Source organism: Lacerta agilis, chromosome 17, assembly GCF_009819535.1.
Source record: "Lacerta agilis isolate rLacAgi1 chromosome 17, rLacAgi1.pri, whole genome shotgun sequence".
Classification (NCBI taxonomy): domain Eukaryota; kingdom Metazoa; phylum Chordata; class Lepidosauria; order Squamata; family Lacertidae; genus Lacerta; species Lacerta agilis.
Window position 1 is genome coordinate 22,092,471 of NC_046328.1, and position 14,970 is coordinate 22,107,440.

General features: G+C 47.2%; 2 protein-coding genes across 2 annotated transcripts; one reads left to right on the forward strand and one right to left on the reverse strand.

Annotated features, from left to right (window-relative positions):
• Nucleotides 1-1,246: 1,246 nt before the first annotated feature.
• On the reverse strand, nt 1,247-4,334 carry CCDC87 (coiled-coil domain containing 87). The gene has a single exon (XM_033135883.1). The coding sequence runs from the start codon at nt 4,203-4,205 to the stop codon at nt 1,611-1,613; it is 2,595 nt and encodes an 864-aa protein (XP_032991774.1). The 5' UTR covers nt 4,206-4,334; the 3' UTR covers nt 1,247-1,610.
• A 169-nt stretch (nt 4,335-4,503) lies between these two features.
• Nucleotides 4,504-13,221, forward strand: CCS (copper chaperone for superoxide dismutase). Its single transcript, XM_033174832.1, has 8 exons — nt 4,504-4,592; nt 5,647-5,719; nt 7,128-7,265; nt 8,971-9,151; nt 9,255-9,315; nt 10,358-10,435; nt 11,695-11,798; nt 12,696-13,221. Exons 1-8 carry the CDS (start codon nt 4,545-4,547, stop codon nt 12,847-12,849), a joined length of 837 nt encoding a protein of 278 aa, XP_033030723.1. The 5' UTR covers nt 4,504-4,544; the 3' UTR covers nt 12,850-13,221.
• The last annotated feature ends 1,749 nt before the right edge of the window (nt 13,222-14,970 follow it).

Consider the following 14,970-nt stretch of genomic DNA (forward strand, 5'->3'; position numbering starts at 1 on the left):
TTGCAACAATTGATACAGTAGTTGATAGAAGGATCAGCAGGCATTTATTCAGCCAGGATTAAAACTGGCCACCAATACTGAATATTTAAGCCTTAAGGCATTTAAACACCATACCCATCATCACCTGGTGGGGGCTGAGGCTGATGGAAGTTGTAATCCAAAATTTCTACAGGGCAATAGGGTGCAGTAAGTTGTTGTACTGCTTTTCAGGCATACCTCACAAAGCTATCTGTTATTAAATCGGGATACCACCCTTCATCCAAAGATCTCGGGGCAGTTCACAGCATAAAAAGACACAAACAAGAACGAAAGCAAAACAAAACAACCCCCCAGTACACATTTAAAAGTACATAGAATGTTAATTGGCCAAAAGCTCAGTTGAAGAGATGTTTTTGCCTGGTGCCTAAAGGTGTATAATGAAGGTGCCAGGCAAGCCTCCCTGGGGAGAGAATGCCACAAATGGGGAGCCACTGCAGAAAAGGCCCACTCATGTTGCCAACCTCCAGACCTCTCCTGGAAGCCATTTGCAATAGCCAGAGAAGACTGAAGAGGACTGAGTGGAGAGAAAGTTGGCTGTCTACTGTAGAGATCAGCAACTGGCAGCTCTGTCAAATCCAGCCCCCCAAAGGATTTTAGCTGCCTCTTTGTTACTAACAGGTACGAATAGTTTCATATGATAATGTAACTTCTTGAAAACCACTCTGGAATGAGGATTGTGGTCTTTGTTTCTACTGTAGGGAAACTGGTTGCTGACCACCACCACCATTGCTTTACATCTACCCTCAACAACAACAATCGTTGCTCTACATCTACACCGGTTGCCGTGTGAGATTGATGGGTAAGCCAGGTTCCCTATTACTCAACTATGGGACGGAACAGAACCCCTCCACCCCAGCTCCATCAAGGACAACCTGTACTGTATGCTTGCAGTTGAGTAGAACCTTTAGTACAGAAGCCAAAACTCTCTGAAGACGCACTAAACTGCTACATCCCGCTTCCTCCAGCCCCCAGGGGCACTGACACAGGCTGGACACAACCTGTGCCAGAGACCCTTGGGGACTGAAGAGAATGCATGGCAGACAAATCATGATTCTTTGCAAAACTATGGTCTAATAGAATTCTGGATAAGATGACAAGGTAAGCCATAGGGAAGAAATTCACAGCAGGCCTAATGTAGTCTATAAGCGATTACTTCAAAGATCATGGCAGCACTTCAGATCATGAGAACAAGAAACATTTTTAATTTGAGGGTATCAGGAACCTTAAATTCTTCATAGGATTTTATTCATTTGTGGATAAGGCACATCTCACAAACTGACAACTCCTCTGAAATTTGGAATGAGCTAAATATATTCTGGCCATTTGGTGCATGCCGACATTTTTCCCACCACCACTCTTTGTTCTTTGCCTTATTCCACCACTAGACCATGGCACTACAAACTGAATCTAGGTTGTTTGGGTCTGCCTCCATGTTTTTCAACCTTTGGCTTGGCTGAAGGAGAGCTCTGCTGGAAAAGTATGTTGATGGATTTGGTGCATGTGCAGAAAAGATTTCTTCTCCACTGCCATCTTGGTGTGTTGGCCAGTGAGCTAAACAGTGGTACCAGTCTTTAAGTGATAGGAGGAAGTCTTCTAATTAGGCCCCTTTTCTGGACTACTCTCCTCAATGTATTGGCACGTCGCTCCTGCTGTAGCCAATAGAGCATCTCCACTGTGTCCCATGCCATCTTCTGCAGGTATGGGCGTCCCTTGTAGGTCACTGTGTCATTGTAAGAATCTTTGATGTTGTTCAGGATGATATAGAGCTCTGAGTCATACAGGGCCAACTCAGAGCGCAAGCGGTTCCTGGTTCTGGATTCCTTCATTCGTGCTATGAAGGAGCGGGGCGCCAGGTTGAACAAGCGGTTTGGATCTGAAGCAGTTTCCTCAAACCGTTCCAAATCAGCCAGCAGGAGTTCTCGGTCCTGGATAGACCGTGCTGCTGTCTCCCAAGCTTGGAGCATGTCTGGGAGCAGCCAGTAATATGGGTTGGAGCTGTACTTAATTGCCATATCCAGCCTTTCCTGTTCAGAGAAATGAAGAACTGTCCACAGTCTTTCTAGCCTTCTCTGAAAGACCTTGAGATCCTCGGATGTGTGGTCAGAGCTAAAAACAGTTTCCAACCCCCGCAGCATGGTGGATTTGAAATTCCACTTCCCATGCTCAAATTCTTCCTTCTTGGTTTGAAGTTCAGCAGCCTTCTTTATCACATCTCTCTTCACCTTCTCTTGTTTCTTTACTTTCACCTCATCTAATACAGCCTGTTGCTCCTCGTCTTCCTTAACACTGTATAAATGAAATATCACTGGCAAATAGTCAGACTCCTTGGTGCCAATGTATTTCAAGTAATCGTCAGTGTTGAATGTTGCTTTCCACCATTTAAGCCAAGAGGTACGTTCTTTTTTACCTGAATTTTTTTTGAAGGGTACATTTGGGCTCTCTGACACTTCCTCAGGGACAAATGGTCCAGGTGGCAGGATGTTACTCAGTTCTTTATTAATGACCTGTTCACTTTTCCCCCTAGTCAATGTTGAGGAAGCAAAGCACCCAGCTAGTTGAATGTTGGTTGCAGGGGAATCTGTCAGGGACCCTAGGTCGAATTTCAGGTGGTCTTTTGGGATAGTATTCATTAGTTCCTTGTACATCTCCCTGACCTCTTCACCAGTGGAAAGATTTGCATCCAGAGACTTCATTGTAGCATTATCTATCTCTCCAAGGAGGTGGTTGTAAATTACTGGGCATATCTCCATAGACACAGCTTCTACGTAGGTTCTTTCTGACACTTGCATATCAGCTGCCTTCACAACCATCCTTTCGTTGACTTTAAAGTTCACTGTTGCAGCCTGAGGATGTGTGGCTGGGGCAGCAATCATGTTGTTCTTCCGTGACATCTCAAAGGACTCCTCTCGTTGCAGAGAGCAAAGTATTCTCTGAAGCTGCTCAAGGCGAACCTCATTAGTCTTGCGCCGTGTCAAGGCTTTAATGAGGGGAGGGAGCTCTAAATCCTCATCCTCTTCGTGCTGGCTGCTTTTCAGGACCGTTCTCTGTGCTAGCCTCCGGAGGTCCTCAGCCAGCCCAGCCATTCCCTTGAGCCCATCATCTTCAGTGGTCTCACCATAATGACAAGGCAGATCAGGGCTGAGAGGGCGCACAGATAAACGAATTCCAAGTTCATCTGCTAGGAGCTGTCCAACTCTCATATTGGGCAACGACTGGCTCCTCTTGAGACTACTGGAAATGCCATGCTTAGCCCGCTGTAGTTTAGCCCGATCTCCTAAAATACTGGTGCGTGGGCATGACTTCATCGCATCAGACTGCATTTGTCTAAAGTGGCTACTAGAGCTTGGTCTTGGTAGATTTAACTGCTTTATTTTGTCCATGTCTAACAATGGTAAGTCCTCCAGTTCCTTGATATCCTTCGCTATCTTCTGTCTCATTGTTGGTACATGAGGTTTCATAAGCTTGATGAAGTAGTCGATGCTGAAACTCAGATTGCACGTGTCCATCTGCATTGACCTCCAACCTGCCATGCTAACCTGTTTCCTGGACGCTTCGGTCTGGCGGAGTTGCAGGGTCTTCATGTCCATTATTAGGCGGTGGCGGACGGCTGCTACATTGAGGAGCCTGGAACAGTCCAGAGAGAGTTGGGCAGAGAAGCGAGTTAGGTTGGCACAGTCCGTGAAGACAGACAGTGCACGATGGCGCTCCATGACAGACAGATAGCGACGGAAAAGGTGCTGGCATACCAAGCCAATGTAAGTCACTAGGTGCTGGTAGAGTTCCCTATTTTCCTGGGGACTGAAGGCTGGGTCATACAGGGAACGTTGTACATCCTTAAATATGTGCTTGACCTCGGTTAGGATGACCTGCTGGAAGGCCCGCTGCTGTGGGCTGGGTGTTTGCGGCCACTGGGTCTTCACCTCCATCCGGCCTTTTAGCAGCTGTATGAGGTTGGCCAGGGAGATGGGCGCAGGCACAGGCTTCTGCAGGGACGAGATGGCAGAGGACCCTTTGTCGACCGAGCCCCTCAACCTGGAGACAGTGGCCGGGAAGAGGGACAGGGGGGCGAGGATCCGCTGGTAGTGGTCATGCAGCTGCTGGTTGGCCCTTTCCGTGTTGTCTAGGGGGTACAGCTCGCGTCGGGGAAGCGCAACAAACGAATTCATGGCGGGGAGCTCGGCGGAAGATGCAGCAGCGACCCCAGGGTGGTTTATGGAGTGGTCGTCATGGTTACTCCACAACGGACCTCTCGTCGCCAATTGCCTTCCCGGAGGGACGCTGAGCGCGTGAATTTGGTTCCGGGCGCGCAGACTCCGAAGAGGAGGGGGCAGGAAGTGACGTCATCACCTCCGTTTGCTGATCTGTTTACAGGACGAGTCGATCGCTCACCATAGAGATGAGCTAGAGTGGCAGGTCAGCGTCTTCCGTGTTCCTGTTTTGTACAAGCGGGTCCGGCGGTCAACATTTCCTCGTGAAGGGAAAGAAAGGTGGCGGCGGCGGCGACGATGGAGGCACCTCCAGGAGGCGGTGGAGGCAGCAGCAGCAGCTGCAAGGTGGGATAGAATCCCCCGCCGGGGGTGGGCCACTAATTCCTTTGCCCAGCCGTTATCTCGCCTTAAAAAGCAGAGGCATGACATGCAGAAACCCAACAGGGGAAGTTTTTTTCCCTCGCTGCGTCTGCCCCTGTTGTGTTTCTGCCTGTTATGGCAAACATGCAGGAAACCTTCCGTGAGGGTGGGTGGAATTTGTTACCTTTTATCGGATGGTTGGAGGAACGGGCGGGGGATCGTTCAGCGGCACAACAGACGTGCAAAATCCTCCTCCGACGGTAGCTCCAGTTAGGAAGAATCGCGCAGCCAGGGATGGAAAGGCCCTCCTCTGCGTGGGGCCCTGGAAAGCCATTTCCAGTCAGAAGAGACAATTCTCAACTAGATAGACACATAATCTGACCAGGTGAAATACGGCTTTGTTGTTGTTGTTTAGTCGTGTCCGACTCTCCGTGACCAGATGGACCAGAGCACGCCAGGCACTCCTGTCTTCCACTGCCTCCCGCAGTTTGGTCAGACTCATGTTGGTAGCTTCGAGAACACTGTCCAACCATCTCGTCCTCTGTCGTCTCCTTCTCCACCTTACATATACATAATAGATATATGGCTTTAATTCTATTAGTGTTTAATTGCTTTTTAATGAATATCTTTTCATGCTTTTATCTTTTAAGTTGCCTTAATTACCGGTCTGGGGGAAAGGCGGGATATAAAGATGATGATGATAAACGTGCAGGTTGATGGTGTCCATGGACAGAGTATGAAGCAGAAAGGCTGTTGAGTGGGTGAAGGATTCAAACTACTGCCCCTAAACGACTAAACAACAACAATTTAGTACTAACCTTATCCTGTGAACATAATGTGCTAAGGAGGACCACCTGCCCACCAGGTTCAACACTGCTCCTCCTGCTTTCCTTGAATAGTGTGTGATAATTTGAAATCATGTTCCAGCTAGAGATCAGTAAGAGATATTCTGCATTCTACATAAAACGACATTTTTCTTTCTTTCCTCTTTTAAATAAGCAGCTTTGGACTCATATGAGCTTCTCTCGCTTTTTTACAGCTGGAGTTTGCTGTCCAGATGGTGTGTCAGAATTGTGTTGAGGCCATTCGGTCATCCCTTCATGGAATACCAGGTGATCAGATGATGAAGGCCTGTGGCACTTGTCAGGATCCTATGGCCCTCCAGATGCTGTTGAACTACAACTACCATCATCCCTAGCCAGCAAGGATGATGGTAGTTGAAGTTGAACAACATCTGAAGGGACAATTCTAAACCCTGTCCAGGGAGTGGGCATTTTTCCTGTTCCTTGGGAACATTGCAATTTTATTTTCCCCCACTGCTAACATTGACACTCCTCAGAAAGCGCAGCAGTACTAAAAAAATGTGTTACAATATCAGCACAGTTGTCCATCTAAGTCTTCATCTTGTCTACATCTACCATACAATATCAAAAGCCTTTCTCCGGGTGCTTCTGTCTAAATCTGCCAAGATAGGTGTGGGGAATCTTTGGCCATCCATATATCGCTGAACTTACAGCTCCCATCATCTCTGCCTGTGCTTGCTGGAGCTGATAGGAGCTGTCGATCAGCAACGTCTGGAAAGCAAAAGGTTTCCCACACTTCCCCTTGCAGAAGGGCCTTTTTAATTGAACAGTCTACTCGGGGAGTTCCATCAAACCTAGATACTCCCTGGTTTCAGGTGGCAGGCTAATTCCTGAGCATTTGGGCTTGTTCTCCTTTTCTCTGATAAACTGCTCCCCGCTCTCCCCGCCAGGTGTTTGTATCATTTTGCTGTTTTTGATTTTAATTGTTAGCTACCTTGTGACATTGCTAAAACATATGGCTATCCATTTAAAAAAGAAACAGTGACTATACAGATGCCACCAGGAGAATAAGAAGCAGGGATCTCATAAGGCCACTGACCCTATGCCAAAAAATCCAGACAAAGTCACGCCAAAGTGACATTTTGGTCTGCTGTCTTGCTTCAGAAAGGCAGCCAATGCCCAAACATTGACGACAACAGCTACCCCCAGCGTGGGAACCCTAGTGCCAAATTTGGCAAAGATATATTGAGGTAGCCAAACTTATGGAGAACAGATGGACAGACAGACAAATCACTTTCCAAAATATATAGCAGATTGGTGGTACTCGATAGGCAGGTTTGTGTGGAAGGAATCATACTGTTGGAAGGGTCTTCAGGGGTCATCTAGTCCAACCCCCTGCCAGTGTAGGAATTTTATTACCACAGCATCCCTGATCACCGGCCATCCAGATTGTGTTTCGAAACCACCTGCAAAGTTAGGAATCCACCACCTTCCAAGGCAGTTGGCTCCACGGCTGGAACACCTATGCCATCAGGAAGGCCTTCTGAATGTTTCGTCTTCAGGATAAAGGAGGAGACTCTTGTTATGAGTAAAAGTGGGAGCAGGGCAGTTTAATGGACTAGTGTGGAATACAACAGTCGCATCATGGCAGTGACTTCTTTCTTTGCACTTCACCTTTTCCTCCCCTATCTCTTTCCACCTCCTACCTCTCCCCTAGGCCTCCAGGTGCTTAACGTCCAGCTGGAATCACAGAGTGTGCTGGTGGAGACTAGCCTTGGTGCTGAGAAGGTCCAAAGCCTATTGGAGAGCACCGGGCGCAGTGCTGTGCTGAAAGGGATGGGAGCTTCTGTGCCTGGTAAGCTGATTCTGCCTCACCTCCTTCCAGCTTACCACCTGGAATATCTCCACAACAAACTTCAAAACTGGTTTTCAATAGGTGCCAAGCATCATGGCTTCTTCATCTCCTCCCAAATGAATATTGGCGATTTTAGTTAACCAGGGGATTGGGGGAGGGGTGGGCTAAGGATTTTTATCAGAAAATGTGCTGGTACAGAGAAGAACAGTGGCTAGAGCAGGAGTTGTCAACCTCCCCTCCTGCCATCAAGAGTGACATTTGCTCATGGGCAACTTGTTAGTCGCTGTCTGCCATCTTCTCCCTTTCTCCACCCATCAGTCTGTGTGGGGGATCGACAAGCCATCCTTGCCAAAGGCCTAAATGGGTAACTTGCAGAGGACGTTTGACCTTAGGCCTAGGGCTAGATCACTTGGTCAGAGTAGACTCATGGAAATTAATTAACATGACTAATTTAAGGCCATTAATTTTAACAATACACTCTAAGTAGAACTTAGTTGGATACCACCCATGATTCCCCACCACCACCAAAATTGTTAAGTGGGGATGAGGAAGATAGTGACCAAGCCAGGTTGAACTCCCTGTGCACCATCTGATGGGAGGAGGGTTACAATTCTGCTTTCTTCACATATGGGCTGCATGTGTCAGTTCCCCATCAGGAACTGGCATATGCAGCTGAGCTTAGCAGGACTGAATCCTCTGCCCATCCTGGAGAGTCAAGCAGGAAAAAACTCCCTGCTCAGTAGCCATAGGCTTTTCACAGGGGTTGACAGCACCCATCAAACATTGTGATGATGTCACCTGATTGACAGGTAGTCGTGGTGTAAGCACAACAGCCTTGCACGCAAAAATGGGAACCCCTAGCAAGCTAAGGGTGTCCCATGGGTCAGAGGTTTCTCACCCCTGTCCTAAGGCCACAGGCTGCCTACCCCTGTTCTAGAGAGTTCATTGTGATTGCAGGAGTTGCAGATTCTCTTGCCCTCCCTGCTTATCTGTAAAAGCACCATTATTAACAACACAGTTTCTTTATAAGTTTCAACTTTAACTTAAGATTTCTGCCTTAAGGTTCCACCCTAAGATCACAATCACAGCAACATTGTTTTTCCACAATATTTCCCCCCCACAGAGTAAGTGATGGCCGATTTACTTTTGGTTTCCCAGCCACAAGAAGAAGAAAGAGAAAGAAATATTTTTCACATGATGAATTCCCTCAGTCGCTTAATCTTTATCGTCAGCCATAAATCAGGCTTTTTGCTCTGCCTTAGACACTTTAATGACCGGTTTTCTCTCTCTTATTAAAGACAGAAAGTGGCTCTTGCAAGTTTTGTGACAGCAAGTTTTCATCAGCCAGCTGATAAAACTCGCTAAGTTACAGGTTATCCTGTCCCAAAAATGTTTAAGGGAGGATGCAGAACTTATAACCATGAAGGGTTCTTATGAGGACTTTGGATGCAGTGTCAGTTCAGACAGCAGAAAACAGCTTTGATCAGAGCATTTGAGGTTACTCCCTTAATCACTCTTTATCCCACTGTGATTTAGTCTGATTACCATCAATCATCACAAAATTAACTTCTGTCAGCAGAGAGTAGACAGAGAGACAGTCAGTTTGCCATTTCCTCCCCTGGAAGTCTCTTGGTTCTGAGAGTGACTTGTGCAAGGGAGCTCCTCGAAGCAAGCAGCAAACTTGTGCGACCTCTTCCCTTTATAGGGAATCTCGGTGCTGCCGCTGTGGCAATGGTGTCTGGCCCAGGGTTGGTCCAGGGTGTGGTGAGGTTCTTGCAGCTGTCCCCACAAAGCTGCCTCATTGATGGCGCCATTGACGGTCTGGAGCCGGGGCTGCACGGCCTGCATGTGCATGAGTTTGGGGATGTCACCAATTCCTGTGACAGGTGAGAGGCATTAACGGGCACCTTCTGAGGCATCTCCTCGGATTTAGGGAGCCCTTTCTTTCACTGACTCTCAGTATCAAAACTTTTCTTGTGTCTCAAACAGCTGTGGAGACCACTTCAATCCTCATGGGGAATGTCACGGGGGCCCCCAGGATGTTCATAGGGTGAGTATGTGGCATCACCAGGTATTAACTTCCTTAAGGCAGGAGTGGGAACCCTCCAGGTCCCTCTTGATGTTGAGGCGGTTGTTTTGTTTTCATATCAATGAGTGCTGTGCTTTAACTCTGCATTTTTGTTCTGCTTATAAGTCACCTAAAGACTGTTTTTTTTAACTAGGTGACTGATAAATGAAATTAATTGTTAACCAGGACCAGACCATGAGCCAGTTTAAATTATGTTGATTAATTATGGTAACCAAGTGTGTAACTGATTGAATACTGATAATGTACAGGCTATTGCTCATTTGTTAGAAGGGGCACCCCTCTTTCGTTCTCTATTGCAGTAACTTTCCAGATATAAAATAACCTCAGAAATAAATAAAGAACCGTGACCTGAACTCTCATTGTCTCCAATTAAAATCTGCCCATAGTGATTTAAAATTTACTCCCCACCAATTAATAATAAAGTAACTGAATGAAATGAAAAGTTTGCAGCCCTGATTTGGGACCCACTTCCGGTTTTGGGAGTTAAGGGCAGGCTAAGCATCCATTTGTGGGCGTGATCCAGTGGTGTGAACTTTTATTTCTGAGCAGTCCAGCTTTTCTTTAAAAAAAAAAAACCCAAGAAGTGGGCAGAGGGTGAGGGTTGAAAGAGAGGCAAGCATCTTTTGCCTTATTCAGGGAAAGGCAACATTTGGTGAAAGCTGTTTAGAATCAGACGAATTTTGTGTAGTGCTCACAGGTTCCCTCAGGCTGCCAAATTGACTGCCACCAACAATTTTTTCTGCCTCCCTGCCAAGCTCATGGGGAGATCCCTGCCTAAGCCCATGCGTGGTCCATCGCCATGTAAACTGCACTCTTCCAACAGTTACTCAATGGGCTGGCTGGGAGCATGGTTGATGGGGAGAAAGGTGTGCAGGGAGGCAAGGAATTAACATGTGTTTGTGTTGCGTGTATGGGAAGGAGGGAGAGAGAAAGGGAACGAACGTAGTGGTTTGGAGCTGAGCTGCCAAGAATCTAACTGTGCTTCCTGGGGGTCTGTTTGCAGCATGCTGGGGATCTTGGAAATATCTTGGCGGCTGATGATGGAAGGGCTTCCTTCCGGATGGAAGACAACCAGCTGAAGGTGAGGCTTCCTAGAGGATGTGAGGAGCATAGTGAGTGGGCTTGTGATCAAAAAACTGATGGGAAACAACAGGACACCGGGCAGCTGATTCCTTTTCCCTTCCCCTTTCTTCAGAATCAATAGATCCCTTCTTCCAGTGTAGGAAAATTTTATAGTTTGATTGTTCATTAACTCCTGTAGGGATGGTATCGCAGGGTGAGGGCACACCCTTCCCTGCAGCATAAGAAAAGCCACAGCTGTCTAGCCACCATGCCCACTCCTTGACCTTTTGTCTCTTCAGCAGTGTTCAGAGAGCCAGTGTGGTGTAGTGGTTAAGAGCGGTAGACTCGTTATCTGGGGAACCGGGTTCGTGTCTCCACTCCTCCACATGCAGCTGCTGGGTGACCTTGGGCTAGTCACACTTCTCTGAAGTCTCTCAGCCCCACTCACCTCACAGAGTGTTTGTTGTGGGGGAGGAAGGGAAAGGAGAACGTTAGCCGCTTTGAGACTCCTTCGGGTAGTGATAAAGCGGGATATCAAATCCAAACTCCCCTTCTTCTTCTTCTTCTTCTTCTTCTTCTTCTTCTTCTTCCTCCATGTCCTGACCTTTACCTCCTTTGCAAAGGTATTGCTCATTTCCCCCTGTAATGGGAACATGACGTGGTGGAGCAAGTTGCGTAGATAACTAGGCAACACCCAGGGGGCTCAGGATTGGAGAAGTGCAAAGGGCAAAGCCCTGAATGTATCTTGCTGGTTTTGCATATCTTGCTAATAAAAAGAGCCTCTGCTAAGCTAGCAATCAACTTGCTCCTGCACAGCTCATTTGCATCCCAACTCCCGTGTCGGCTCCGTTATTTCTACAAACTCCACTATCTTTTCCACATAACAAACCTTGTGCTGTATTAAACAGACTTTCCTGAGCTCCTTCCCTCCCATCAATGCACAGCCACCCCCGTCTCAAGGCTTTGTGTGACACACTTCCCAGTCAAAATGACCTTTCTATGGTGTTGCTCATGAAAGCTGCGCTGTTTGTCAGTTTTCTTCTGTTGTTGGCAGCTTCCCTCCGAGCATTGAGAGTGGTCAGGAACACACCGTGTTGCAGCACTTCATCCAGTGGCCAAGCAGTTTTGCTATGATCCAATAGTTTAGGGCAGAGTTGTTGTTTTCAGTTTAGGACCAAGTACAATAGTGCCCCTTGCACAGCCAGCATTGCTGGGAGCTGCCACCATCACAAGAGCAACAAGGATTGGTTGCACATCCATTGCTATGCTCCATTTTAGGTTCATGACATCATCGGCCGCTCACTGGTGGTAGATGCAGGACAGGATGACTTGGGCCGCGGAAGCCACCCACTCTCAAAAGTCACTGGAAATTCGGGCGAGAGGTAAGAAGGATTAGAGTTTGTTGAGTTCTCTTTGTCTGCTGCAAGGTGGGGTACCTGACCCAGGAAGCTGTGTAAAACCAGGGCAGATTCTTTGTCCATCAGACATGGCATTGCCTACTCTGGCTCACTGAAAACCAACAGGGTCTTTGGCAGACCCAAGTCTTTCCTGCTACCTGGAGGTGTTGCTTGCCTGGACTCCTCAGAGCCTTGAGGAAAAGGTTAGCCAGTGATTGATCACGCAACTGGTTTTCCATTTAAACAGGTACAGCAGGGGTGAGGAACCATCAGCATGTAGACCTCCAGGCCTCCCCATTCGGTCCATGATGCCATTTTCAGTAGGCCATGCCACCCACATGGCACGGGCAAAGGGCGGAACTTCAGAGGAGCAATCAGGAGCTTAAAGCTCCCGGTTGTTCTTTGGTCAAGCAAGGTGCACCCATAAGACTGCTCCTTCACACACACACACACACACACACACACACACCCTCTCACCGGTGCTTCTTCAAACTTCTGCATTGCAAAAACAGGTCATCTGATAACATTCTGACATCCAGTAGGTGTCCCCAACCACTTGTAAAATTTGGTGGGGGTGGGGGTGGGGTAGGGGAGATAAGGATCCTGTTCTTGCCAGCAAGATCCAGTTTCCCCACCCACCACGATATGCAATGCATCTCTCGAGTTGGATTTGACTGTGTCTAGTCTGCTAGGTCTTCTTTTGTGTGTGTGGCTGGTTTTTTAATATCATTTTTTAAATGTACCCAAGTCTTTCCAGAGTTTGAGCTGTGGGAAGGCAGCTGCAAAACAATTTTAAGTGAATAATGGGATGCAGAGCCCTGGTCTAGTGGTCCTCTCTACAGCTAAGGACTTAAGCCGCCTTCCTTTTCTTTGCCTTCCCAGAGTGGCCTGTGGAATCATTGCGCGCTCTGCCGGCCTCTTCCAGAACCCCAAGAAAATATGCACCTGCGATGGAGTGACGCTGTGGGAAGAACGGGAACAGCCTGCAGCCAGGCCAGACCGAAAAGCCCCTGGCCAACCCACCCCTCATCTCTAGGCTTTGCAGTTCTGCCCAGGCTCTCTTTGGGCTAGGACATCCCGAGGGTTCCAGCTGCTTTCATTTTCCTATGTCTCCTAAGTACAGTGTGTTAGGCAGGAGTTCAATGGGTGCTGCTTTGTAGTGGCGTAGTAATGGCGGGCACTTAGCCCCTTGAATGTCTTAATTGTGAAGTTCTTAAAAAGCACAAGAGGAGGAAATGTAGCCTATTCTGCAGTGACATGGTAAAGTATAAGTCCTTGTGAGGTATGTCATATGAATTATATCCCTTGTCTGAATTCTAAAAGTCATTTGTGAGCAAAGAATTTGTTGGAAAGTGTTGTTGCTCTTTCAGTGTCTTTGGGCCACCCATAAACAAGTCTGCTAGATTTATCCTAGGGTGTTTCAAGTGCCTTATTTTCAGACACACTCATTTTGATTGTAGCCAATGAGTCCTACTCCCAAGTATATCCATTGGAAATCAGTGGACTTAAGTTAATCATGGCCCTTGGTTTCAATGGGTCTACTCTGGTAGGACTTCGCTGGCTGCATCTTACTTTCTTGACCTTCTCTGTTGCCAATTAAGGATCTTGGTTGAACTTTGGAGGTGGTGTTTCCTGCGATAAACCTTTCGGGTCGGCCGGGGGCTAGGATGACCCCCAGGCATACAACAGGAATGATTCCAACCTGTCTCTCCCATCAGCGTGCAGCTCTAGGGAGTTCCGAACCACCTTCACCGACGATTTATAATGACTCATGTCTCGGGGACACTGAGCACATATTCAGGGTCCAGCAGAGATAAACGCAGTCAGAGCTAGGCTGAGGTTGTAAGCACTAAAGCTACTTTATGAACCAATTCTACATATCTGCAGTGAGAGGAATAGAAATCCAACAAAACCTTCACTGTGATTCTGTATATAATACAATGTAAATGAACACAACACTTAACCATTGGTGCTCCAGGTCTTGTTGGACTCCTATCAGCCTATTGGCCAGTGCTGGCTGGGGCTGTAGAGAGTTGAAGTCGCAGAACACCTGAAGGGACCCACAGGTTTCCCATCCTTGCCCTTGGAACACAGAGTTGGGGAAGGTAATGAGTGACTATCTCCCCTCTTTCATGAGCAAAATAGGGAAACCAATCCAGCTTAATAATTGAGAGTATGGAAAACAGAGGAGGGGTGGTTATTGTAATTTAATAAATAAATGCACAGTAGTTGTCATGTTGGGTTTGTGGCTGCCTTATGTGCTACAGTGCATGTTTTGGGGAGATGGGAAGGGGAATCCATGACTTCTGAGGTGTGCATACTCTAGACCCGTGCCATTATGCTCTTAATAGAGCCAATAAAACTTAAAATTCTTTTTAGTAGGTATCCAGTCTTATTTGGCTTGACATGTTCATTGGTGTGTATATCTGGCATGAGAGGAATGTTGGAGAACCTACAAAAGACTCTATAAGGGCTCTTGTGTACCCCATAAGGGAATAAGGGCAGATTTTGTTTACAATATGTTAACACAGCTTCTCCTCGAGGAAAAAGTAGTACAGTATACAATTCTATGATTCTAGCTCACATGCACACTTCAACTCTGACTGTTGTCTTTCTAACTACCAGCGAGTCTGGCTCAGAGCCACTTCCTTCAGTTACCTTAAGGACCCATACTTTGGGGGCCACTACATCAACAAAAATCTGTTCCAGCAATTGAATCCTTGCTGGGTGCAGGAATCTGAGGACTCGGGCATACAGCCTACCCAGTCTCCTAGTTTGACATTAACTTGAAAATGGACACGTTGCACTTTTAAAAGTTTAACCCATTTTTGAAACAACTTTTGAGCAGGCCAATCACAAGCCAGTGTGCTGTAATGGTTATGACCTGGGGAGACTAAGGTTCAAATCCCGCCTTGGCCTGTGAAGTGCACTGGGTGACTTTGGGCCAGCCTATCAGCCTAACTGAGTGAAGTCAAATGGGCCTTAGAAAGCCTTGCTAACAACAAGGCCAGTGGAAGTGATGATATTCCAGCTGAACTATTTAAAATTTTAAAAGAGGATGCTGTTAAGGTGCTGCACTCAATATGCCAGCAAGTTTGGAAAACTCAGCAGTGGCCAGAGGATTGGAGAAGATCAGTCTACATCCCAATCCCAAAGA